Raw genomic sequence first — 25,163 nt, forward strand, 5'->3', positions numbered from 1 at the left:
TGCACGGCCGCGTGTGTCATAACTGCAATTTTTAGTTGTATTCTGGCTTCAAAAGGCAGCCATTTTAGGGACTTTAAATCTGGGGAAATATGCGAATGTTTTCTTGAGCCAGTAATGAGTCTTGCGGCAGCGTTCAGGGAGGCTCTTAAGGGTGCTGTTGTGGATAGCGGGAGTCCGCTGAGGGTCACAATTCCGTAGTCGATTCGAGGGATGACTAACGCTTGTACAGCAGTTTGGAGGTCTTCAGTAGGGAGGAAGGGTTTGATTTTCCTCAGTGTGTTGATTTGGAAATTAGCTGCTTTTGTGGCTTTGCTGACGTGTTGCTGCATGTTGAGCTTGGCGTCCAGTGTGATGCCTAGGGATTTCGCTGAGTCCACGATGGTGGGTTGGACATTGAGTGCTGTTAGGTTGTTGAGCCATGTTTGGGTGGTGGAAATTTTCGCCGGGGGTGAGATGAGAAGGAACTCAGTTTTCAGAGCATTTAGTTTGAGGTGATTATCGGCTAGCCAAGATTGAGTGTTAATAAGCGTGGAATTCAGATGTTTGATATCTTCCGGAGATTGAAGCTTTAGGTACAGTTGTGTGTCGTCGGCGTACATATGGAATTGGACATTAGAAGCTTGGAGCAAGGTGGCAAGCGGTTCCATGACGAGGTTGAACAATGTGGGGGAGAGGGAGGATCCTTGTGGAACACCTAGATCTGCAGGCACAGGTGAAGATAGCACATTATCGATCTTGAACCTCTGAGACCGGTTGTGTAGGAAGGACGAAAACCATTTGAGAACCGTTCCCGATAGACCCATTCTAGTGCTTAGCAGCTCCAGCAGGTTCTCATGTTTGACCGTGTCAAATGCTGACGAGAGGCCAAGAAGGATGAGGAGACAGGACTCATTGCGATCAAGAATTTGGAGGGCGTCATCAATTATGTGTGTCATAGCTGTTTCCGTGCTATGTTTCGCTCGGAAGCCTGATTGATGAGAGTTGTGGAGGTCAAATTGGTCAATGTGTCTTGTTAGTTGGAGTTGGACACATTTCTCCAGCAGTTTGGCCAGGGTGGGGATATTGGTGATGGGCCGGTAATTGTTTAGGTCAGACGGATCAGCTGTAGGTTTCTTGAGTATAGGCGTGACTTGCCCCACCTTGAGGGAGTCTGGAATGAGGCCTTGTTGCAGGGAGCAGTTGATGATTTTGGTCCAGAGAGGGAGGAGCAAGGGGATGAAGTCTTTTACAGCATTGGCAGGTAGAGGGTCTGTGAGGTGGTCAGAGGGCTTCAAGGTGCAGAGCAGTTTGTGTATTGTTTCTTCCGAGTAGGTATCGAAGTACTGCCAGGAAGCCATGTTTTTAGGTTGAGTGTTAGCCATTCTTGTGTGGTTGGGGAATCGGCTTACATCCATGATGAGGTCATTTCTTATGTTGTCAGTCTTTAGCTTAAAGAAAGCAGAGAAGTCTTCACAGTGTGGGGTGTCGCTTGTTGTGCTATTTGATTTAATTTAATTTAATTTAATTGCAGGTTTATATAGCGCTAGGAATCGACTCCCGGAGGAGTATCTCCACGCTTCGACCGCTGGGGAACCCGTCCTGGCTCACCCTGAGAGATGGTCCCTGATGGGTATCTCTAAGGTGCGACCAAGCATCCCCGGCGGTCTGGGGAGGCCGTTGTGAAGATGAGGCAAGCTGATGCCCAGAGTTGCCGAGTGTGGTTTTCTGACTAGAGTAGGCACCGAGGCGAGAATTATCGAGTCCGCTGACCCTGGTCCACAACCCTGCCGCGTCGGGAATCGAACCCTGGTCCCTGGCCGTTCTCTGCTTACGGGTCTGCCGCCTCTAACCAGTGAGCCACACTTCTCCACCCTGATTGTAGGGGTTGTGCCTTTGTTTGGGTTTTGATTAGTTCGAAGAGTTTTCTTGGCCTGTTTTTTGCTTGGTCCAATTGGCGGCTGAAGAAGTCCAACTTTGTGCGCTTTATTTTCCTGAAGTAGGCATTTCTCTTGTTTTTAAGCCTTTTGAGGTGCAGTGCTGAGGGGTCCGCTCTCCAGGTGCGCTCTGCCATTCGCATCGAACGCCTGTCGTCATTGAGTCTGTCGTCATACCAGGGGTTAGAAGTTTTGGTGGAGACTCTCTTCAGTTGCAGTGGGGCGACTTCATTGACTAATGTATTCATAGATTCAAGGTAGTGGTCAGTCAGTGATTGAACATCCGAGGCACCTGAAGGGGGAAGGAGAAGATTGCCGATGTGGGGAGGCAGAGTAGAGGGGTTGAGATTCTTCATGTCCCTTTTCCATGTTTTGGATTTGATTGGTTGAGCCGGGTTAGGTTTAACTTTTTCATTGATAAAGAAGGTGATAATGTTGTGATCTGACCAGTCGCAGGGTAGAATCGTCTCCAGTTGTGTAGAATTCTCTTTGGCAATGATGAGATCAAGTATCGCGCCTTTGTCGTGTGTTGGTCTATCGCATATTTGGGTGAGGTCAAGTGCATTAAGGAAAGTTTTGAGACTATTCACCACTGTGTCTTTCTGATCGTTCCAGTGGAGATTGAAGTCACCCAGGTAGACTTGGGTGGTCTGCCGACCGGCATTAGAAGTGATCATGTCCATGAGTTGTTGGGTGAATATGAGATTGTCACCAGGCGGGTGATAGATGAGATGTAGAGCACAAACTTGTTTGCCCTCGCTGGTGATGTCGAGGCAGAGGAGTTCAAGGGAGGGGGAGTGTGGTTTCTGACTAGAGTAGGCACCGAGGCGAGAATTATCGAGTCTGCTGACCCTGGTCCACAACCCTGCCGCGTCGGGAATCGAACCCTGGTCCCTGGCCGTTCTCTGCTTACGGGTCTGCCGCCTCTAACCAGTGAGCCACACTTCTCCACCCTGATTGTAGGGGTTGTGCCTTTGTTTGGGTTTTGATTAGTTCGAAGAGTTTTCTTGGCCTGTTTTTTGCTTGGTCCAATTGGCGGCTGAAGAAGTCCAACTTTGTGCGCTTTATTTTCCTGAAGTAGGCATTTCTCTTGTTTTTAAGCCTTTTGAGGGGCAGTGCTGAGGGGTCCGCTCTCCAGGTGCGCTCTGCCATTCGCATCGAACGCCTGTCGTCATTGAGTCTGTCGTCATACCAGGGGTTAGAAGTTTTGGTGGAGACTCTCTTCAGTTGCAGTGGGGCGACTTCATTGACTAATGTATTCATAGATTCAAGGTAGTGGTCAGTCAGTGATTGAACATCCGAGGCACCTGAAGGGGGAAGGAGAAGATTGCCGATGTGGGGAGGCAGAGTAGAGGGGTTGAGATTCTTCATGTCCCTTTTCCATGTTTTAGATTTGATTGGTTGAGCCGGGTTAGGTTTAACTTTTTCATTGATAAAGAAGGGTAGAATCGTCTCCAGTTGTGTAGAATTCTCTTTGGCAATGATGAGATCAAGTATCGCGCCTTTGTCGTGTGTTGGTCTATCGCATATTTGGGTGAGGTCAAGTGCATTAAGGAAAGTTTTGAGACTATTCACCACTGTGTCTTTCTGATCGTTCCAGTGGAGATTGAAGTCACCCAGGTAGACTTGGGTGGTCTGCCGACCGGCATTAGAAGTGATCATGTCCATGAGTTGTTGGGTGAATATGAGATTGTCACCAGGCGGGTGATAGATGAGATGTAGAGCACAAACTTGTTTGCCCTCGCTGGTGATGTCGAGGCAGAGGAGTTCACAGGAGGAGAGGGAGGGGGAGGTGACTTTAGTAACGGAGAGGTTGCTTTTAAAAATGCATGCAATTCCCCCGCCCGTCTTGTCTGAAGACCTGTCTAACCTAATGATGTGATAGTTGGGGGGGACTAGTATGTCCATAATCGGGGTAGAGGCTTCAGTGAGACAAGTTTCTGTTAGAATGGCTAGGTCCAGATCCCTAGCTGAGACGAGATCTGCGATGTCGGAGGAGTGTCTCTGGGCCGATCTGCAGTTGAGTAGGATGCATTTGAGTTTGGGAGAGAGAGGGGTGGTCGAGCTTTCTAGAGTGAGGGGAACTTTTCTGAGGTTGTTAGGGACGGAACCTCTGTTGTTGAGTGTTGGGAGCCTCAGAGGGTTTGTAAGAATTGTGGGTATGGGGATGTGTGTGCTGGGTATGTGTTTTACCGGACCTGAGCCATAACATTCCAACAACGCCAGTATATCCCCCCCTTCGATTCCCTGCCTGCTTTCCAGCTCACTACACAACCACTCACCAATGGCTCCCACCACCTACGCCATCCCCAATGCTCCCCCTGACCAGACTTTACCCACCCTCCAACAAGTCAAAGAGGATATTCTACAAATCAAAAAAGATGTCCGCGCAATCAAAGACCTGCTCTCATCACAGCCCAGTCCACCTCCCATCATCCCTCTACCCTACAAAGGACGCACCCGCCCTACATACCCTCGCCTCCAATGACATCCGCGCTGGCCGACTATCCCCGTTCGCAACAACTCCCACCGCCCCCGCCGTGTCCTCAACCCACTGTCGGACCGCGACCTATGCTCACTCCTACGCTCTTATGGCTCAGGTCCGGTAAAACACATACCCAGCACACACATCCCCATACCCACAATTCTTACAAACCCTCTGAGGCTCCCAACACTCAACAACAGAGGTTCCGTCCCTAACAACCTCAGAAAAGTGGACCAGGGTTCGATTCCCGACGCGGCAGGGTTGTGGACCAGGGTCAGCAGACTCGATAATTCTCGCCTCGGTGCCTACTCTAGTCAGAAACCACACTCCCCCTCCCTTGAACTCCTCTGTCCTTGGGGAGTGTGGGGTGTTAACAGCAGGTGGGCTATTTACTGGGGTGCTGGGGGTAGAGGTGTTGTAGGTGGGGGCTGCGACGTCAGGGGTGATGGTGCTGGTGGAGATCAGGGTGGGGGTCCGCAGATTGGAGAGGTGCTCTTTGAACTTGGGGAACAGGTTGTCTAGTAGTTCCAGGTTCTTGTCCGTGGATTGAATTAGGACAATCCCGTTGTTATAGATAGTAATGGTAGTCCTGCCAGGGAAGAGGTGTGAAGGTGTGATAGAGAGAGTTAGGCCATGAGTTGTTTTTCTGGTGGAGGAGACGGTAAGTAGGGTTAGGAACGCTTTTCTCCATTGGGCTCTGCGTGAGGTGTGGAAGATGATATCGGTATTCAGGGCTCCATTGCCCGGTGAGAAGTAGGTGTCGGCAAAGGGTGTTTCAGGGTGCGACCTCATGAAGTTATGTTTAAAACGTTTAGTGGCTTTTTTGGTCTGGGTGGAGGGGTAGTTAATTCTAAAAGTGTGCTTGCCGCTGCGCTCCATTTTAGAGGCTGTAATGTTGGGTGTAGGAGCTAGGGCGTTATAAGTGACACTAGTGAGCATCCAAAAGGGATATGAGGTAGCGTCCAAGAAAAGATATGAGGTAGTATGTATCTAAATCTAAATCACTGTATCTAAATACAATAATCACTATCAGATTCAGCAGTCGTTGTAAACATGGTCAGAATCAAAATCTAAATACAATAATCACAATCAGACTCAAAATACAACGAAAACAGGATGTAGGAGGTGTTAATTGGTGCAGTCCAAGGAGCGGAGTGGAATGGGTTCACCTTACCGCAAAGGATGGAGACAGAAATATGTGAAGGGAGATCGACGTAGCATAGGTATAAAAATACTAATAGTAATAATACAGGTATGAGGTAGCATAGTAATAGTAATAATAAGAGTATGAGGTAGCAGTCAGTGCAGTACTGAGATAGAGGAAGAAGGGTACAGCTTATAACAGTGGATAGTCTAGTGGTGTAATATTAGTGCTACACTAGAACAAGATACACGTATACAGAGTGAAGAGATATGTAGTTTTTAGAGATATGAGGTAGTTAACGGTGCAATACTATATTGAAAGTGCGAGGGGTGTAATATACATAAAGGAGTATAATATTAATGATATACCAGGTCAGAGTATATATACATAATAGATGTGCAAAGGAAAAGCAGCAGGAGTCAGAGATGCCCCTAGTGAGCAGCCAGAAGTATATGAGGTATCCGTTAGTGCATTAAGTACATGTAGAGGTATAATACTGCAATAAACGGTAGACACTCGGTACTTGAGATTAGGAGAGAGGAGAGATAGGGTCAGACCACTCCAAAATGGCCGCCAAAGTAGAGGAGATAGCTACGGCAGTCCTCTGTTAGTTTCTGTTGCTTTTAGGCACAGGGAGGGTTGAGTCAGATTCTAGATTCTGTTTGAGCCAGACCAGATCCTCTCTTGCTGGGAGGGAGTCTTATCTGTAATATGGTCTGTGTGGGGGAGTCAGAGTCAGACCTGGGAGCCTCGTGGGCCTCTTCGATGCAGGGGCGATTTATTGCTGCCATTTTATGGCCACAGCCATTTTGAAAAAGGCACAAAGGAAAAAGGGGAAATGTGTGCAGGGTCGATAAATACCTTCTTATAGTTCTGCCCATATAGACCCACGATGTTGCCAGCGGAGTGGTGCCAAGTGACGCCTTTTTTTCTGATCTAGAAATGGGGAAAGGACGCACACCGCTGTTGCACCGCCTTCTGGTTGATGTGTGTGCGCAGCGTGTGTTTTCCCTACTGCCCCAGGTCTCAGGAGACAGCCATCTCCTCCGTCAGTGGTGGAAACAATAACTCCGCTTCACTTCACCTCAGTTCCCCGTGCAGAGGGGTAGGCTCTGGTCGGACCGTTTTCCGATGTCTCCCACTGACCGGAGTGCGTCATAGCTCCATTCCTGCTGCTCTCTGGGCGGCGGCGCCTCACCTCCGGTCACCTTCGGCTCCCGTCGCAGGGGCAGCACAGGCTCCCGCTATGCGTCGCTGCTCGTCCGGATCCCGCACGTCCCGGGGCTCCCCTCAAGCTGTTCCTGTGGCAGCGCCGGCATTCGCTTTCTGGGCTCTGTGTCTCTGTGTTGTCCCTCCAGATCACCACCGCCTCTGGCCAGTGGGTCAGACACCTCCGATGCGCCGCCAGCCAGCTCCTCTCGCAGGCAGTCACGGACAGGCACAGCGCGCATCCGCCGCGCGAACCAGGCAGGAATCATCACAGTCGTCCGTCCCTCACTGACCCGCAGCAGCCAGTCGAGGAGGGGGAAGGGGGGCTCCAGGCGACGCACGACCCACCCGAGCGTCTGTGCTACCCTCCGGCAGGCTTCGTCCATCCGACTCGGACACCGCCTGAGTCCAGAGCCTCAGCAGCCTCAGCAATCTCCGGCGGACTCCTACCCGCTGTCCTGGTCTCCGCAAGCGTCCAGAAGCAGTCCGGTGGAGGAGTGGGTGCTCGCAGGACTCTGCAGGACCTCCGAGAATAGGTAAGTGTAGTCCAGTAATTAAATCCAGTTACTTGCAGAGGTTCTATTCAGTTCAGTTCTCCATGCAGTTTTCGTCTTCTGTCCATGCACCGATAGCAGTCACAGGGGTCCCAGCCGCCGGCGCCGCAGGTCAGGTGTCTGGCACGATGTTAATTTTCACTCCAGTTACTTTTAAGGCAAATCCAGTTACTCTGTATCATAATCCAGTTACTCGTGTTTGATTGTGTGCGCAGAGATGGGTGCTTTTTGGGGATAAATCCAAGATAGGGATCCCGAGCACTGGGAGCTCCGGACAGGGGCTCCTACCGGACGGCCATCTTGCGTATCATTTTGGGCTTTCCTTTATGCAGCAAACTGCAGCTTTCTTTGAACCACCATGATCTCCCAGGCTTCTGCATGCAGTCATGCCAACTATAGGAATTTCCTTTGTGTCATTTGGCCTCCTCCAGGAGTTTTGGACCACTGCTTACCCTGCATCCATATGCAAGTTTTAGGAGTATACAAAGAAAAGCCCAAGCAAAAGGCCCTACTTTAATCCTACTGTGGTAAAAGATTAACAGTTAGAAAGACTTGTTTTATTTTTTTCTTCCTACAAGTAGCTGAAGAAGACTTAAGTAAGAGTAACATACCCACGTCAACAGAGTAACAAGAACCTGCTTCTGGTTCAGTTAACAGTGGGCTAACCCCCTTAGTCATCCTACTACCAGGAGAATGGATGCTTTTTTTTTTGTATCTCAGCACACTTTGTGGTCCATTCCACCCAGTCTGAACTTATGGCTCAAATGCAATGTTCAACCAAATGCTAACCTCCATTTCACTGTGAAGGTCATTCTGAAACACCAAGTTGCCTAGAACCCAATAACTATTTAGGTATATTCCTATTTAATGTCCTACTATTACATTGGATACAGTCAACATTTGAGTTAAAATGGGTTATCATGTTTTGTTTGTATCCGTGGCTATTTTATTTATTTTTTACATTGAATAGGTTGTGTTGTGAATATTATTGTCTTAAAGAGGGTGGGCAACTGCTTCAAAACCCCTCTTACATGATAAAATATTTTCTGAGTGACCACGTTTTAAAACCAGTTATTTGCTATTATCAAGCTATCACTTCTGGAGTTAATTAAGAGAAGTCCTAATGCTCAGTCTTCTTTTATTTAAATTGTCTATATATTATCTGTAGAAGAATTCATTACAACAAGGCAACATAAGTCCCATATATGTGGATATGAAACGTTTTATATTTGGGGTACCCCAAAAACATCCTCTGATTTAGCAGTGCCTTGGAGAGATATTAAAACCCCAATGTATGAATAAGCAGAACAAATCTTAGTTTGATGTCCTATATGTTAAAGAACCTCTTTAATTTTCTTTTTGTGGTTTTAAAGTCTAAAACATTTGCTGTAATAGTGAACATTAACATTATTCTTTTTTTTTTTTTACTTTTAGCATTTTTTTTATTTTTACATTTCTGTTTCATGTATAGTGACGACTTCTTCCCTCAGATGTGCACCACCATAGCCTCTACCTGTTACTGTCTCATAGTATTCGGTAAAGTCGTTTTTATTTTTTCAGAAGATTTGTTTTATAACAGGCTTTATGGAAGTTTTTAAGTGTACTTGCAATCACATCACGTCTGTTCAGTATGTAATGTTAGGTCGATTTGTATGGTGAAACTATGTACCCGTGACGCTATGCAGACACTAGTATGAGTAATAAGAGAGTTCTCGGGGGAAGACTACATATTATCCAAATATGCAAACAAGAACGATGGACACCACTGTAGTATAGTGACATATATTGCAATAGGCATCATTGAAGAAAAGGCACCAATACATCTCTGAAGCAGCAGCACTTGGTCTATTCTTATATTTAGCCTGCATGAGCAAACTGGGGACAACCTCAGGGAATGCATAGTTGTCTTGTTTAAGTCATTAACAGGCACATGCATCAAGCTAGGATTTTGCGAGTCTTTAATTGCGAATATTAAGGATTCGCAATTAAGGACCTGCAAAATCCTATGCATATAGGAATCGCTATAATAATAGCGATTCCTACACATTTCTTATTTGCGACTCGCAAATTGCCTGTAGGACCATAGGAATGAATGGGAAATTGCAAGCGCAATTTGCGAGTACTGAGAGGTACTCGCAAATTGCGCATGCAATTTCAAGGGTGCAAGGGTGTCAAAAGGACACGCTGTTGCACCCATGAAATTGATCCGTGCACATATGTTGCGCACACACATTTCCCAAGGACGTGTGTGTGTAACCTACAACTTTGAAAAATTTACTTTACTGCATTTTTCAAAGTTTTCACTATTTACCATGTGGTATGATTCCACGGTAAATAGCGGGTCTAAATGCGTAATCGCTATTTTTAAAGGCGCATTGCATTTAAGAAATCGCAATTTGCGATTCCTTAAATGCAATCACAATTTAAGAAATTGCAAAAATGTGCAAGATCTTAAATTACGAGTGGCAAGTGGTTTCCATCGCAAAAGCTATGTTTGCAATCGCAAAGGGCCGATTTTTGCGAATCGCACCGTTTGTGATCGCAAAAAGCTTTGATGCATGTGCCAGTTAGCAGTTCATGCCTGTAAAGAGACAGTATTGGCTGAATCGACACCAAGTGGATATAGTTTGCATATGTGGTGTGGAATCTAGGGAAGCAGCTGAACCATTGTTGAATTTATAGCCTAGCTGTACTGGCGGCGGTATGGTTGATGTAGATAATCAAGTTGAATTTAAACCTATTCCTGCATACTTTTGGCTATTTTGCTGAGATTATATCCCAGTCACGATCGTCAATGTCTCTTTCTAAAGTTTTATCCAATTTAACTTTTAAATCCAAGTGTATTTTGGCAGTATTATTGAGCAAAGCATTTAATTTGTTGAGGTTTTCTTTTTGCCTTCCTCCTCTTGCTTTAACTTCGCAAGCAACATCATATTGTGCCTGGGTTCTGTTTCTCCTGTATTCTAGGCTAGCCTTTTAGCTCTGGCTAGGGAATCATAGGTCAGAAATGTGTCAGATTTTATTCCGTAGTCACTTCTTTCTCAGACATACAAAGCAGATCCAACTGGAATACGTTTCCTATTTTGTTAAAGGATTACTTTTTAAAGAGTTATACATGAAACCCGGGCAAAGCTCGTACCAACCCCCCCCCCCCCCCCCCCGCACCACCCTCCCCGCCCCCCAAGCCTGCCAATGGCCAGTCAACTGAATATAATTATGTTTTGCTTAATTTGCTAAGATATCGATACTAACAGTATCTAGCTGTGCTCAGAAATTTCGGGAGGTGCTTCTTCATACCTTGTATGCAATATAGGGCACCCTATGTACTTAGGAATAACAGGTGCTTGAGATGTGAGACCACACATTATAGTAGCCCTGTCATTATATCATATCTCAGATAAATGAACGTGGCAGAATTACCTGAAAATTAGTAAAACACTAAAACATCCGGGAGCATTACCATCTCAGCCAGGGAGATCCTCCCAATCACCGAGAGGACAAGGCTTTTCCAGAATCGTATTGAATTTCGTATTGCACGGATTGCCCAATCTTTGTTGCCGGCTGTGAGGATTGTATATCGGAATCCCTAAATACTTGAACGTGAGGGCGGACGGGGACAGTGATGACTGACCTACTCCCGATAATAATGTTGTTGCCACCTAGTACAGTGTAGAAAGATAAGACTTGTCCCAAGTTACTTTAAGGCCTGACAATTTCTCGAACTTCCCTAATATTTCCATTTTTTTTCAATTGGCCTTTAGGATCGTGGAGGTACGAGAAGATGTCTTAAAAAATAGCAAAATAATATGTCAGTGTAGGAAAATGGGTTTTGGCTGAGGCAATAACACAATCCATGCCAGGGTTAACAACAGTAGTCACTAAATTAAACGTAACCAACTAGTAGCTTGACACAAAAGCAGTCAGGCATAACATAGAGGCAAAGGGTAGTGTATTTATGCAGTAGACAAACATTGATATAGGAAAAATGCGACACGATAAAAATCCCAAAACTAAATACAGGCACATTTAATAATCCAATCGGTAGTACCGGTGATATTAATTTTTTTAGTTTTGTGAAAATAGGACCTACAAGCACAAAGTGGCAATCATGGCCACCTGGTTGTGCTACACCAGGGTAAAGTCACAAGTTCAGACCTACTGCAATGGAGCGTAAGCCGTATACAAGGACCAAGTTAGTCATGCTGAAGAGTAAGTTACCTTCTCAAGTCTAGCTCAAAGAGTTCTATTCACATTGTAGGCCACGAGGAGCCCAACTTCAGATTTTCACCTTTTTCTTTTTGTAAGAGATTCAACTGATGCCATCAGGGCTCACTCCAGCAGAGGCCAGCAGCAAGGCTACGGCGTGTCCAGTTGTAACTTGTTAGCTGGGTAGTCGCTGGGAGACTTCTTGAAGCTTGTTGTGTCCCTGTATCTCACATGGGAGGTCAGCCAACTGGCCTATGTGGTCACTCTGGGTAGCTTGGAATGCAAGCAAGCAGTTCCAGTCCTTCTAACAGAAAGGCAGTCTTCCAAACAGCAAGGCAGTCCTTCTGAATTTCCCACAGGTCCAGATACTACTGAGCAAGGGCCATGAAGGTCATATTTTTTATAGCTGATTCCCGCCTTTGTGTGAGGGGACTAGTTCTGGAAAGTTCTTCTCCTGGTTACAGGTTCCAAGTCTGGGGTGATAAAAGGCAGCCACACTTCCGAACAGTACAGAATGCTATGGCTTGATTAATACAGGCCCGCATCTGAGGAAGCAAAAAATGCTGAAAACTTGTTATTCTTAAACTGGTACCCAGCCGGCATCATTGCTACTTTCAAACTTAAATTCCTGGTTGCAGAATACACAACTAGGATATTTGTAGAAATTCTCTTTCTGGTAACCTGATACATTGTTATATTTACATGGACAATTCTTAACTCAAACACCAAACGTCTGTTTGTTCCGGGAAGTAAACATTGCCTTGATCTCCATTTAATTTTGCTGTGAAACTTGGTGAATATACTAGCAATTCCTTATGAACCATTCTGTCTTTTGGGAATAGTTTTGCTACCGGACTGCTTGATGGAGTATCTAATGAAGGCCTACAATACTGCCATTAGCCATCTCTTCAGTGAATGCACTTTAATGTGTGCCTGCACATTTATTTACATTATCTACAGAAAATCAAAAAAGGTGCACAGGGTTGTGGAGAATGGGAGAGTCTAGAGGAGCTGGAACATATGTTTCAATTTAGCATGGTAATTTGATGAGGATGCATAGAAAAACTGACTTGATTCCTATTTTGCAATCTTCCAATGTTGAACTTATTTCCTACATATTAAACCTTGTTTTTTGCACTTACTTTTTCTCTCTAGAGGTAAGTCTCTTCAGTTGCCTATTTAGTAGTTCCTATGTGATCCCAACATTAAGCTTCACAGGTCACCCAGTGACTCCATCAGCTTTGAACCCACAATGTCCTGTTTTCAAGCACCACTAAGTGTAACTCAATAAGGATAACTACCTCAGTGCACCAGCACCCAATGCACTAAAAAGCTGAACAAAGAAATATGGCATACTGAGTGACAGCATCTGTATTTGTGTTAATTGCTACCTGGTGGCGTGTGTTTTTTGTACAAAATCTAATATTAATTTATAGTACTGTTTGTCTCTTTTATGACCTCTAGAACACTGAAAGGGCGGCTCTAACAAAAGCAATTAGGTGTATAAGTGAACGGCAGTACTTTTGTCTCACAATTTCAAAGTTCTAACTTTGAAGGTGAAATTGATTGTTGTAATGGTAGATGTACAGTACAAGCTGTTTTTTGTCTTGACATATCGTTTTATTTTGGTTAACTTTTTTACATTTTGTTAAAAAAAAAAAAAAATGTTCCTCTCTTTAGAAAATCTCAGGTTTAAGAGTATTATATTTGATCTTATATTTGATACCATTCATTGTTGTGTTGTAATGTCATTGAGGCGTTAAGGTACCTCCTAGAATGTTGACCTGTCATGAATAACCCTCAATGTACTGCATGATGGACACACATTGATAAACACTGATCTCTGGTTTGTTTTCAGAATGGTGGTGTCTATATACTGGCCAATCAGAAGGGCTGCGATGGTGACCGCCTCTACTACGATGGGTGTGCCATGATTTCTTTGAATGGAGACATTATTTCACAAGGTGCCCAGTTCTCCTTAGATGATGTGGTATGTTGCCTTTCTAACAATGTTACATCTGAGAGTAATCATCATGGCCTGGGTTTTCATGTTTTAAATATAGGTTTTCGTGGATTATTGATGACCGCTTCCCTGTTTATTCCTTCCAATATTTATGTAACAAATTAAAGATCTGATTGATAGAATTAAGGTGAAACATTCAAATGAATGTATTAATTATCTAGAATCCCACATCTCTCGCGTCCTCTCTAGCATCCTTTCTTTAAAATTGTATAGCCCTGTGTACATGTGAAGGATAGCATACTCCATATAGTGTTGTGTTTTCTTGTCACCTACTAGTCTCACCGTGCCTATTTTAAATACACCGATGGGTGTGCAATGATGGGGACAAGGTTGCCTGTTATATTTGCATACTTTTATGTAGGAAATTGAAGGGAAAAACTTGGCATAGCAATTCGTATGACTGGGATAAGCCGACCAGAACAATTATTGAATAATGCGGTACATTTATTTTATAATTAAATGCATTTTGGTAATGTGAGTATCTGTACATGAGTGGGATATGTGGTTCAGGATTCTGTGTGGGAAATCTCTAACTCAAACAGTAATAGAATTATTTTTACTATCTCTGTAACTTGACCTTGAATTTATTATGTAGGTTAGTAATGAATATGCAGTGTTATGGGTCTCATTTAAAGCTTGATCGACAGGGTGCGAGATCACAAGGGCAGCAGAGACCTCACGTCAGCACTGTGGTGGCTGTCAAGAAAACGTCGAGCTCCCATCGGGTCAGGAGGATATTTCCCAATAATGTTCCCACAAATCCGCTGAATTTACTTTTTGCAAAACTGTAGGCCCATCATATCAAGGCAGCTGGTAGGCAATTCTTTGTATTACAACCCGGTCAAAAACAAATTAGCACTGTCCCTGATGGGGGAGATGTTTTCTCCCTTTTCCATCTGGGACATGTTTCCTTGCATGGAGGTCCTGTGCTGCAAATATCACTATCAGAAGCCCCCCCCGAAGTAGAGTGGGCCTTCTGTTATTCTAAAAGTGAGGGTCATGTTGCAGATAGGCCAATGGCAAAGGCAGCTAAAGCTCCACTGTTGTAAATTGAGCAGTTCCTCTGACTTTAATAGATGGGAACTGGGGTGAGCAGTGCTACTTTGCTGTGGGGCTTAAAAGCTAGTGTGCTTACATTTACTTCATCTGAAGTTGTTAAAAAACTTTAATGTAGGTTGTTTTGGGTACAATGATATCCAGCTAAATTATATATTCTTACTGTGCTCCTTTATCTCTGTTAGTCTAAAATCACATATTTGCATGAACTTGTTAAGTGGGACAAGTGGACTGCTCTATTTCATTAACAATGGTGTATACTCACTTTGCTGATGTGATCCTTTTTCCACAGGAGGTCTTGACTGCAACAATGGATTTGGAAGACATCAGGAGTTACAGGGCAGAGATGTCTTCTCGAAGCCTGGCGGTAAGCATTCAACCTGATGACTAAAAATGTAAGCATTTGTGCCTTCTTTAAATGGCTTTCAATGCTTATGATTTTCTCCTTCCCTAAAATTCCTTCAAACTGCTGTCTTACGAACGTCTTTTTAATAGAAAAAACATTATTTTAAACCTATACTGACATGTTGTGTGCCGGCTTCAAAAACTGTTATCAATTTTAAGAAATCATATATATTAATAGTCATGCATTCTTTATATATATATATATTACCTACTGGCGGTCGCCAGTAGGTATATATAGTTAGGATTTTTTCTCTATGGGTTTTTTGAAAATTCTATGTCTAATAACTTTGGCGTTTGTGGACGGAATTGGCTGAAATTTTCAGGAAAATGGCACATTTTGTTTCTGAGCAGCCCCTGAAAATTTTGGGGGGGTTCGTCAAGGGGGGGCCGAGAAAAAAGGGGGGTCCCAAAACGCGTTTTTCCCATGTTAATTTCCATAGGGCGGTTGGCCTCACTTTTAGCCCGAACGGCTGAATGGATTTGCACGAAACTTGGCAAAATTGTAGGGACTGGTAGCCCGATGTGCCTTTTGTAGGTCTCAATATATGTGCTGCAGTGGATTTTGAGAAATTAACGTTTAAAAAAAAGATATATATCTGTAACAGCGGACTGGGCAGCGGCCCAGGACGCGGACTTTTCGCGCAACGGAGCTTTGTGAAGCGAAGCTGATTGGTTCTCCGGCGTCTGTCAACATTCCAAATAGTCCGTAGCGGCCGCCATCTTGTCTCTCGGTAGGATCGAGAGACAAGAGGAGGCGAAAGCGAAGGGGCAAATGACCATAAGGGGGAATAGTAGATCCTCGCTGACCCCCTAGGTTTGATGTGGAGGTTTTAAAAGGGCCCCGCGGGGCAAAAAAAAAAATAATAATAATAATCGAACGGCTGAATGGATTTGCACGAAACTTGGCAAAATATTAGGGACTGGTAGCCCGATGTGCCTTTGCTAGGTCTCAATATATGTGCTCCAGTGGATTTTGAGAAATTAACGTTCAAAAAAAGATATATATCTGTAACAGCGCTCCGCTTCGCGTAACGGAGGTTTGCGAAGCTGATTGGTCATTCTGTCACTGGGCTATAGTTGGGCTACATCTGGCTGATATTTGGGCTACATTTGTTTTTTTGTGTGTCTGGCGGCCATCTTTGGGCTACATTGGGCTACATTGGGCTTCATTGGGCTACATTCGGCTAATTAGCAAATAGCTCATCGCAAACTAGGAATGGTAAAGAATCGCTATTTATTCCTTAAAGTTCGCTATTTAGGAAATGCAAAAAACTTTGATGATACATATGGCGGTTCATCTCTAACAAGATAAGAAGCATAGGGATACATTTATGATGACTGGCGCATCACCAGGGATGTGTTAGTCATTCTGTGCCGCTGTTCCGTCACCTATGGTGTGCTGCATTTACAATGCGGCGCATCATGGGGCAAAAACAGCACAGATGCGTGATGTATCTGTGCCGTAAAGGTGGCGCATTGCTGGAGTTGTATCGCAAGTGTGATGAAGCTCCAGCAAGGGTCGGGGTGCCCCTGTCGCAGGGTTTCTGTTCTCACACAGAACTGTGGACAGAGGATTGGAACCTCGGCGAATGCATTGCTGGAGTTGTATCGCAAGTGTGATGAAGCTCCAGCAAGGGTCGGGGGTGCCCCTGTCGCAGGGTTTCTGTTCTCACACAGAACTGTGGACAGAGGATTGGAACCTCGGCGAATTAGGGTGTCCCAAAACTCACGTTAGTAATGAAAAACTCCTTAGCAAGCTAGGTACAGTGTCACATTGGATATAACAAACTCTCAATGTTTAGACAATCCAGAATATGAACTTATAGTACCTCAGGATACGTGGAACTCATGAACAGTCGGTCGTTATAGATTTCTTAGAAACCAGAACATGGAGTTAAGAAGAACAGATGTGTATTTGAAATGTTTATTTACTAATGCCGTCTTCTCAGGCGTAGTACCTTAGATAATAAAAGTACACATATTATCAGTAGCAAAATTACCAGCATAGTTACTAGTACATAAAAAGTGAATGGTGATAGTATGTTAACATGCTGTAAATGAATAAGAGTTAGCAACACTTATAAGCGGCCGTGGAGGGAGTTACGGTGAGGCAGGGAGGCGGGGAGGGGGAGAAGCAGGGTGGAGAATACAAGTACACATATTATCAGTAGCAAAATTACCAGCATAGTTACTAGTACATAAAAAGCGAATGGTGACAGTATGTTAACATGCTGTAAATGAATAAGAGTTAGCAACACTTATAAGCAGCCGCGGGCCGTGGAGGGAGTTACGGTGGGGCAGGGAGGCGGGGAGGGGGAGGGGCAAGGTAGAGAGGGCTCCACCCTGCTTCTCCCCCTCCCCGCCTCCCTGCCCCATCGTAACTCCCTCCACGGCCCGCGGCTGCTTATATCTCACCCTCCCTAATACACATATTATATTATTTGCTAAGAAGGTCTCTTTGTGTTGGTTTAGGGCGTGCCCATACTTTAGTGTCTTAGATTTGAAGGAATCACATCAGCATTCACCAGCTCTCTCTTCATGTGAACCGCATCAACTGTTGTGTATGTGTGTTCGGCAAAGCAATATAAAACCCGCCTCATGCCCAGAATTGGCAGAAGTTGCACTTATGTTATGAGTATGAAGTCGTGGAGATCAGACCTCATAACAATTCTGTATCGTGTTGTTCTTGAAACTTTAGCACTCGCTGTACAGATATAGTTTAACAAGTAAAGCAGATAGTAGACCAATAACATATTATTCTCATGTAAACCACGATGAACTACTAGGTGGAAAGCTAAAGCAACAACTAAGTGTCGTGTGCAGAAGTTGCAAAAAAGGAAAAATGGCGTTTAAACCGGTAATGAGCCCATGCTAACTTAACACGGTGTAAAGATATCCAGGACCTAGATGACACCTCCCCATGATCCGGAAACGAACTGAATAAGATAATAGAAGTGCCATCTCATGAGAGCAGATTGCAAGTTTATATGTGGACGGTCCGCAAGGTAAAGCATTAAAAACTAGGAAAATTTAATGCTAAAGAAAAATAAAACAGCCAAGTACTTTATCGAGTCTTAAGCCAATAGGCAAGGTAAATAATAAAAACTTGACAAATAAGTCAATGAATTGTCAATGAAATGCTAGTACACAGCATATCAAACATGAAAAAGGTCTATGACATAACTGTGTATGCAAAATAAGCTGCAACAGCCTCCAATAGGAAGTCACCGTCTTCATCCGAAAACAGTTCAGCCATCCAATTTAAAAGCGGAAAAGAACATACGTGCTCTCCCAGCACCGGATCCTCTACCACCATCAGAGGACAGCTCGGTGGGTTTTCAAGAAAGCTCTGTTCCAAGAAAGACTGTGCTGCCGCCAGTAAATTCCAGGGACCAAGTAGTCCATGCATCAATGCCACAGCCATAATCCTTTCGCCAGGACAAACCAACTCGTGAGTAATGATAGGAGTCATCAGCTGATTAAAGTCGACGTCAGGAGAAACCGGTCCGCAGAGACACAAATCAATGGCCCAATCGAAATCACAGGTCAGGCAGTGAAATACAGGCTGGACACAGGTGAAGTAGGAGAATCGAAAAGATAATCCATATGCCGTGCTTAATATCGCCAACGGCATTGTGCCATAATATTCTAGCATGCGATTGCGGAACAGTGTCAGCAGCTGCAGGGTGGGAGGTTGCATAGGAGGGACATCCATATTTAAAAATGTAAAAAAGCACAAGAGCGTCCGCTGGTAATGCAAGTAAAAATGCCAATCCACGAACCAGAGTGGAGAAAATAGAATGAAAGGAAGCAGGGATGACTCCAAAGATTTTCTCAAATGAAGTCACGAGACCACTGGTAACAACTTTAAAAAAGTGCGCCAGGGACTTTGTGGAGGATGCGTTAAAGATAGTCGGAAACATGTTGCTGAAATTGAAAGGCAAATCTTAATTGAAAAGGGTGTGCACCTCTGTACGGGTGTTCGCTATGTGAAGTACGAAAGTTTCACGGGCCGAACTCAAGGCCACCTCTCTCTGAGACAAAAGAGCTCTTATTCTTGCCATGCCGTTGAAACGTGTCCCAAGGTTGGTATTTGTGGCCAGATTGAAAACTCCCTATGTTCATGTGTGGGAGGAAATAGAACATTTCTGCAGCAAATAACCCGTTCACTTACTGTTACGATAAAAGGAATACTTTTAATTAACTCAGAACAATCTTCATTATTGAGCATCAAATAACTACCATTTTCCAACAACTTGAACGTGGGGATGATAGCAGGAACTGGCGTGCCTTGCAACACGCAAGCCATATTTGGTCGGTGTTTGTTGCATGAACCGTGTAACTGTATGTGCCTACACATTAGTGAATGATCTGGCGTCTCAGTGCATTCCTCTCCATTCAGATAAACTTCTTGATCATCTTTGAAACATCTGTATGTGTATGGAAGCGACCAGACCTCATGAAGAAAAGCACTACCTAAAGGTTCATAACGACCTATTGGTATATATTTCATACAATTTGAAAACTTATATAAAGCAAAAGGCAGCGTTATTAAACCGTGGATAAGGCATGTTGCCAAAAAACCCGCAATCCTCTGCTGATGATGTCACTGAGCATGTCATGAATGATGTAATATGTGACATCATCAGCAGTGGATTACGGGTAATAGTATCTCTAGTTTACTCCCCTATAGCTGTCTTTCTTTTAACATAAGTGTCTGTTTCCTTCCCTTATACTTACTGTTTTTGGTTCGCTTCCGGTTCGCGTACCGGCGAGTGAACTGGGAAGCGAACTAAGAGAAATAGAGGTTGGCACAGTTCCAAATATTGTACCAATTTTTTAATAACGGGGAGGTAGTTCTGAAAAGAACTTTTTTTTTTATTTTTCTGAACATTTTTTTACTGTTTTTGAATTTTTCGGAACAGTTTTATATTTTTTGGGGGTTTTCTTGGAGGGGGCAATGAAAACGATTCATTGTAAAGGGCTCAACAGGAGCAACAAAACAAAAAAAAGAAGTATTTATTATTTTGGGCGTTTCGTACAAACTTGCATATGATAGTCAATAGCTCTGTTGATCAGAGTGATGCTTTTTTCTCCGTAGGAAATGAATCCATCGCAAAATACGCAGATGTGTTTTACATCACCAAATCTCATTTGTATATTTGGCACCATCTCCCTGCCCTCTGGTCCCGTTACTTCCGGTACAACAGATCTTCTGGCCATAATAGGGAGATTATCTAGGTCGTTCCGAAACTGTGCAGCACTGTAGTTGTTAGGATGCCACCTAGTCATATGGCGATGCATTGTGTAGTTTCCGAAACTGTATTTTTTGTCGGTCCCTCTGGACAGTCTATCTTGACATATAAGGCAAGTTACGTATCTTGCATTTACTTTTTTCTGACCTTTGGGAATTTTAAAAAATTGCCAAATGAAGTTTTCTTTCCGGTGAGACGTCCTGGGCTGCTCAGGCAAAAACTGCCTCTCTTCGTGCTCGTCCTCCTGTTCCTCTTCTTCTTCTTCTTGTTGAATTATAACTTGAGCAGGTGGTCCACTCTTCCTTGGATGTGGTGGAGGTGGTGGGGAAGCACCAGCTGAAGCTACTAAAGAAGCCATTGCTCAGTGATCACAAAGGGTCTTTCTCTCACAATGATGAAAGTCAGAGTGAGGAAAGAAGGAGGGATTTTCATCATTTGGGAAAAACAAGAGTTCTCAACCAATCAAAAGTGTTCATTTTAGATTATATGACCTAGTCTTACATCATTAGGAAACCAAAAGTGAAATGAACCAATGAAAAGTGTTATTACCAAGTCACATGACTTGCTGTGTTTACGTTAAGCGCTTTGCAGGGCCTCCCGGTTTGCTTCCAGAAACCTGCGCTTTGCGACTCGCTTCGCGTACCAGTTCGCTAACGTAGTACGTCATATGACGTATCACGCGACAACGTGAAACGTCATGCGGACGGGAGGCGTCACGATGTTGTTTTGTAACGCGGCACTTGCGGTAAAGAAACGTTTACCGGCTCGCGGTCTATTTCGCGGCATCAAGGTCAGCTAACGGGAAGCTTCCCGATTTGCGAAGCGGGAACGAAGAAAAAAAAATATTTATAAAAAAAATTATTCATAAACATATAAAATATATTTTTGGATTTAAAGAAGAATACATTTTACAGCTACAGATATTAGCTGTTAAAAAACCAATGAAATTCACAGAAAAAACCATAGGTTATGGACCATATATAGTTAGGAATTAGCATTTACAAAACCTTGAAAATTCACTGAAAAAACCATAGGTTATAGACCATATATAGTTAGGAATTAGCATTTACAAAACCTTGAAAATTCACTGAAAAAACCATAGGTTATAGACCATATATAGTTAGGAATTAGCATTTAAAAAACCTTATTTTACTCACACAAAACCATTGAAATTCCATATATAGTTAGTTGCACTAACTATATATCGCGCACCCGCAATCCACTGCTGATCATGTCACATATTACATCATTCATGACATGGTCAGTGACATCACTGATGACATCACTGATGACATCTCAAATGACATCACTGATGACATCACTGATGACATCTCAAATGACATCACTGATGACATCACTGATGACATCTCATTTGACATTACTGATCACATCACTGATGACATCATTCATGTGATAATACGATAAACCTCTTCAGACTCTAATATAACCTTAGATACACTCAGTGTAAACAGACACTCATAGACTGTCACTCATCCATGGAGTTACTCAGACACTTAGTCAGTCATGCAAAGAATCAATCACACCTCCATTTCCTCAACTATACAGTTATACACACCTTACTTATTCAAACATATACTAAAACATATTTACTCACTTATACAATCCTGGATACAAGTTCACAATGATCCATACAGCCACTCACACATTCACTGGCTCTTATGCACAGTTATTTATATATGGTAACTCTCACATGTACTGTGTTTTACATATGTACTTACTTTGACATGTAGCACTGAGATATCCATTCACTCACCAATACACTCATGCACACAGTCAACCGCCCATACAGCTGTTTCCACATGCACTTTTGAACCCATACATCCAGTCAATCAACTGCTCACACATCTATGCAGAGAGTCATACACCTCCCAGCCACCCACACACACACTCAGTCTCCCATACAAATGCTTGGGCAACCAATCAATAACCCATACAGTTAATCATATAGCTAATGATCAACACATGCAGCAGTTTACAGAACAACAGACATAATGATGCACAAATTAAGACAGTTTAGTCACTAACCCATGCACTCAGTGAGACACATTTAATCAGTCACTCATACAGTCAGCCATGCCCCTACTAAATCCTTCATCAAGACACTTATACATCCATTCATTCTTCAATATGTAAGACATATTTTAACTTTACAGAATTATACAGTCACTGGATGACGTCATCAGTGATCTCATCAGTGATGTCATTTGAGATGTCATCAGTGATGTCATCAGTGATGTCACTGACCATGTCATGAATGATGTAATATGTGACATGATCAGCAGTGGATTGCGGGTGCGCGATATATAGTTAGTGCAACTAACTATATATGGAATTTCAATGGTTTTGTGTGAGTAAAATAAGGTTTTTTAAATGCTAATTCCTAACTATATATGGTCTATAACCTATGGTTTTTTCAGTGAATATATATATATATATATATATATATATATATATATACTCAACAAAACGTCTCTAAATATAGAGAGAACTGATAATTCCTCCATCTAATTGCATCAGACAGCTTGGTAAATCGAATTGTCAATATTTTAGAATATATATATAGATTTAATTATCTAGATATATAGATCTATATATTTAGATACTCATCCATCCCCTAGTAGTTATAGTTAGGGCCTAGTTTCCATAAGAAAAGCTTTTTTTCATTTGACAATAACTTTGCCATCGTTTGAATCCTTAACAAACTTTTCAAACTAGCTTGCCACTCACTTCAGCTCCTGTCTTGACAGTTTTGGGGAGATCCATCAACGCGGGGGTGAGAAAAATGGGTGGGGGGGTCCAAAAATGCGTTTTCCCCATGTTAATTTATAAAGGAACTTCAAACACGGCTACAGCCCAAACTGCTGAACAAAATTGCGCCAGATTTGGCAGAAAGGTAGAAGTTGGTTCAGGAAAGTGCATTTTTGTGATTTGGTGTAAATGCATTCAGTAGTTGCAGCATTATTAAAAGAAACTTACAATTGTGTGTGTATATATAGATCTATATATATATCTATCTATATATATATATATATATATATATATATATATATATATATATATATATATATATATATAGATAGATAGATAGATAGATAGATAGATAGATAGATAGATAGATATATATAGATCTATATATACACACATACAAAGAGCTCCTTCCGGGAGCCAGAGACCCAAGGAGGGCAGTGCGCTGACTGGCGGAGCAGGCCGGTAATCACATCAAAGTTCGGTCTGGGTAGAGCGCACACAAAGTTCACGACAGATTAGATAAGCACAAAGGGGATTTATTACATCATATACCCCGCGTTACGCGTTGCGGCCATACAATGGGCGAGTGTGTGTCAATGTGACTGGCTGTACGGGTGAGTGACTGTTAGTATGAGTGGCTGTATGGATGACTGAATGGTTGTGTGAGTGGCTGTACGAGTGAATAAGTGGGTGTGTGAGTGGCTCAATGGAGGAATAAGTGGGTGTGTGAGTGGCTCAATGGAGGAATGAGTGGGTGTGTGAGTGGCTCAATGGAGGAATGAGTGGGTGTGTGAGTGGCTCAATGGAGGAATGAGTGACTGGGTGTGTGAGTACTGGTATGGGTCGGTGAATGGGTATGTGAGTGGCTGTGTGGTTGTGTGAGTGGGCGTACAAGAGGTTATATGGGGGTGCGATTTGGTGTGTGAGTGGTTCTGTGGAAGGAGTCATCAGTGATGTCATTTGAGATGTCATCAGTGATGTAATTGGCCATCTACGAGTCATGTAATATTGTGTGGTCATGAGCAGTGCATTCCAAGATGTAAGTTTTAGTTAGCTCATATAACTATAACTGTTGAATTTCTGTGGTGTTGTATGAGTAAAATCTGAGCCTAACTTTAATATCCATGTAACCACTAGTTTTTTTAAGGGAATTTCTTTAACAAGTAGACTCATTTGCAGAGTGGTAGAGAAAGGGGGCAAGACTTCTGACCAGCTCTCCAGAATCCTGCTGTATGGGATTTACAGGAGGTAACAGGAAAGCTTCATGGCCCCCAGGGTCCCTCAGCATCCAAGAAGACTTCATCCCCCAACCAGTAGTGCACCTGGAGACACGTTTTCAGAGTGGTGAAGAAAGGGTCTGTGGCCTCTGAAAACTTCTCAGCACTCCTGCTGTGTGAGACTTACTGGAGGTAACATGACGGGCAGTTGACCCCCAAAGAGTCTCAGGAATTGAATTTTAATTTGTTTGCACAAGTTCATTATAACCATTGTCTTGCAATAAAAGAATTAAAAAGAAAAGGACATCACAGTTCATACAGGTTAAAAACTCTAGTAAGGTGCGATAGTTATGTCCTAACATTTGACTCAGGGCTTCTTCACATATTTACGGTGCAACGTTGTTCTTTGTCCGGTCCCCTATGAAAGTAACAACCTTCTGGCTTAGCCCTTGTTTCTTTGTTTGTGTTTAAATTAAAGGGAGGGGGGTCGGATAGCTTCCCTCCCAGGCCAATTTTGGCCTCGTGGGACCCCATCTCCCGGCCCACCCAGGGCACCCACTCACCCCTGATGACGACCGTGGGGGAAGCCTGAAGGCCCCTGCGGTTCATGCTGAATCTCCGTCTCCTGCGGGAGCCGACACTACTTTTACAGAGAGGGAGCTGCTGAACATGCAGCTCTCTCTCTGTGAAAGCAATTCTGGTCCGATTCTAACACGTGTGATTGGGTGTGTGAGTGGTTCTGTGTGATAGGAGTCATCTGTGATGTCATTTGAGATGTCATCAGTGATGTAATTGACCATCTACAAGTAATGTAATATTGTGTGGTAATGAGCAGTGCATTCCAAGATGTTAGTTTTAGCTAGCTCATATAACTATTACTGTCGAATTTCTGTGGTGTTGTATGAGTAGGCTTTCCTGTTTTCAGTT

The 25,163-nt window shown here is 43.4% G+C and overlaps 1 protein-coding gene across 2 annotated transcripts in view; it reads left to right on the plus strand.

The window, feature by feature from the left end:
* Nucleotides 1-25,163, plus strand: part of NADSYN1 (NAD synthetase 1) — a 253,280-nt gene that overhangs the window by 95,992 nt on the left and 132,125 nt on the right. For both annotated transcript variants that reach the window (XM_078684243.1, XM_078684244.1), the window contains exons 9-10: nt 13,370-13,501; nt 14,883-14,957. In XM_078684243.1, coding sequence (XP_078540369.1) covers nt 13,370-13,501; nt 14,883-14,957 — 207 coding nt within the window. The remainder of the gene's footprint in view (nt 1-13,369; nt 13,502-14,882; nt 14,958-25,163) is intronic.

The sequence above is a fragment of the Lissotriton helveticus genome, chromosome 3_2, assembly GCF_964261635.1.
Source record: "Lissotriton helveticus chromosome 3_2, aLisHel1.1, whole genome shotgun sequence".
NCBI lineage: Eukaryota > Metazoa > Chordata > Amphibia > Caudata > Salamandridae > Lissotriton > Lissotriton helveticus.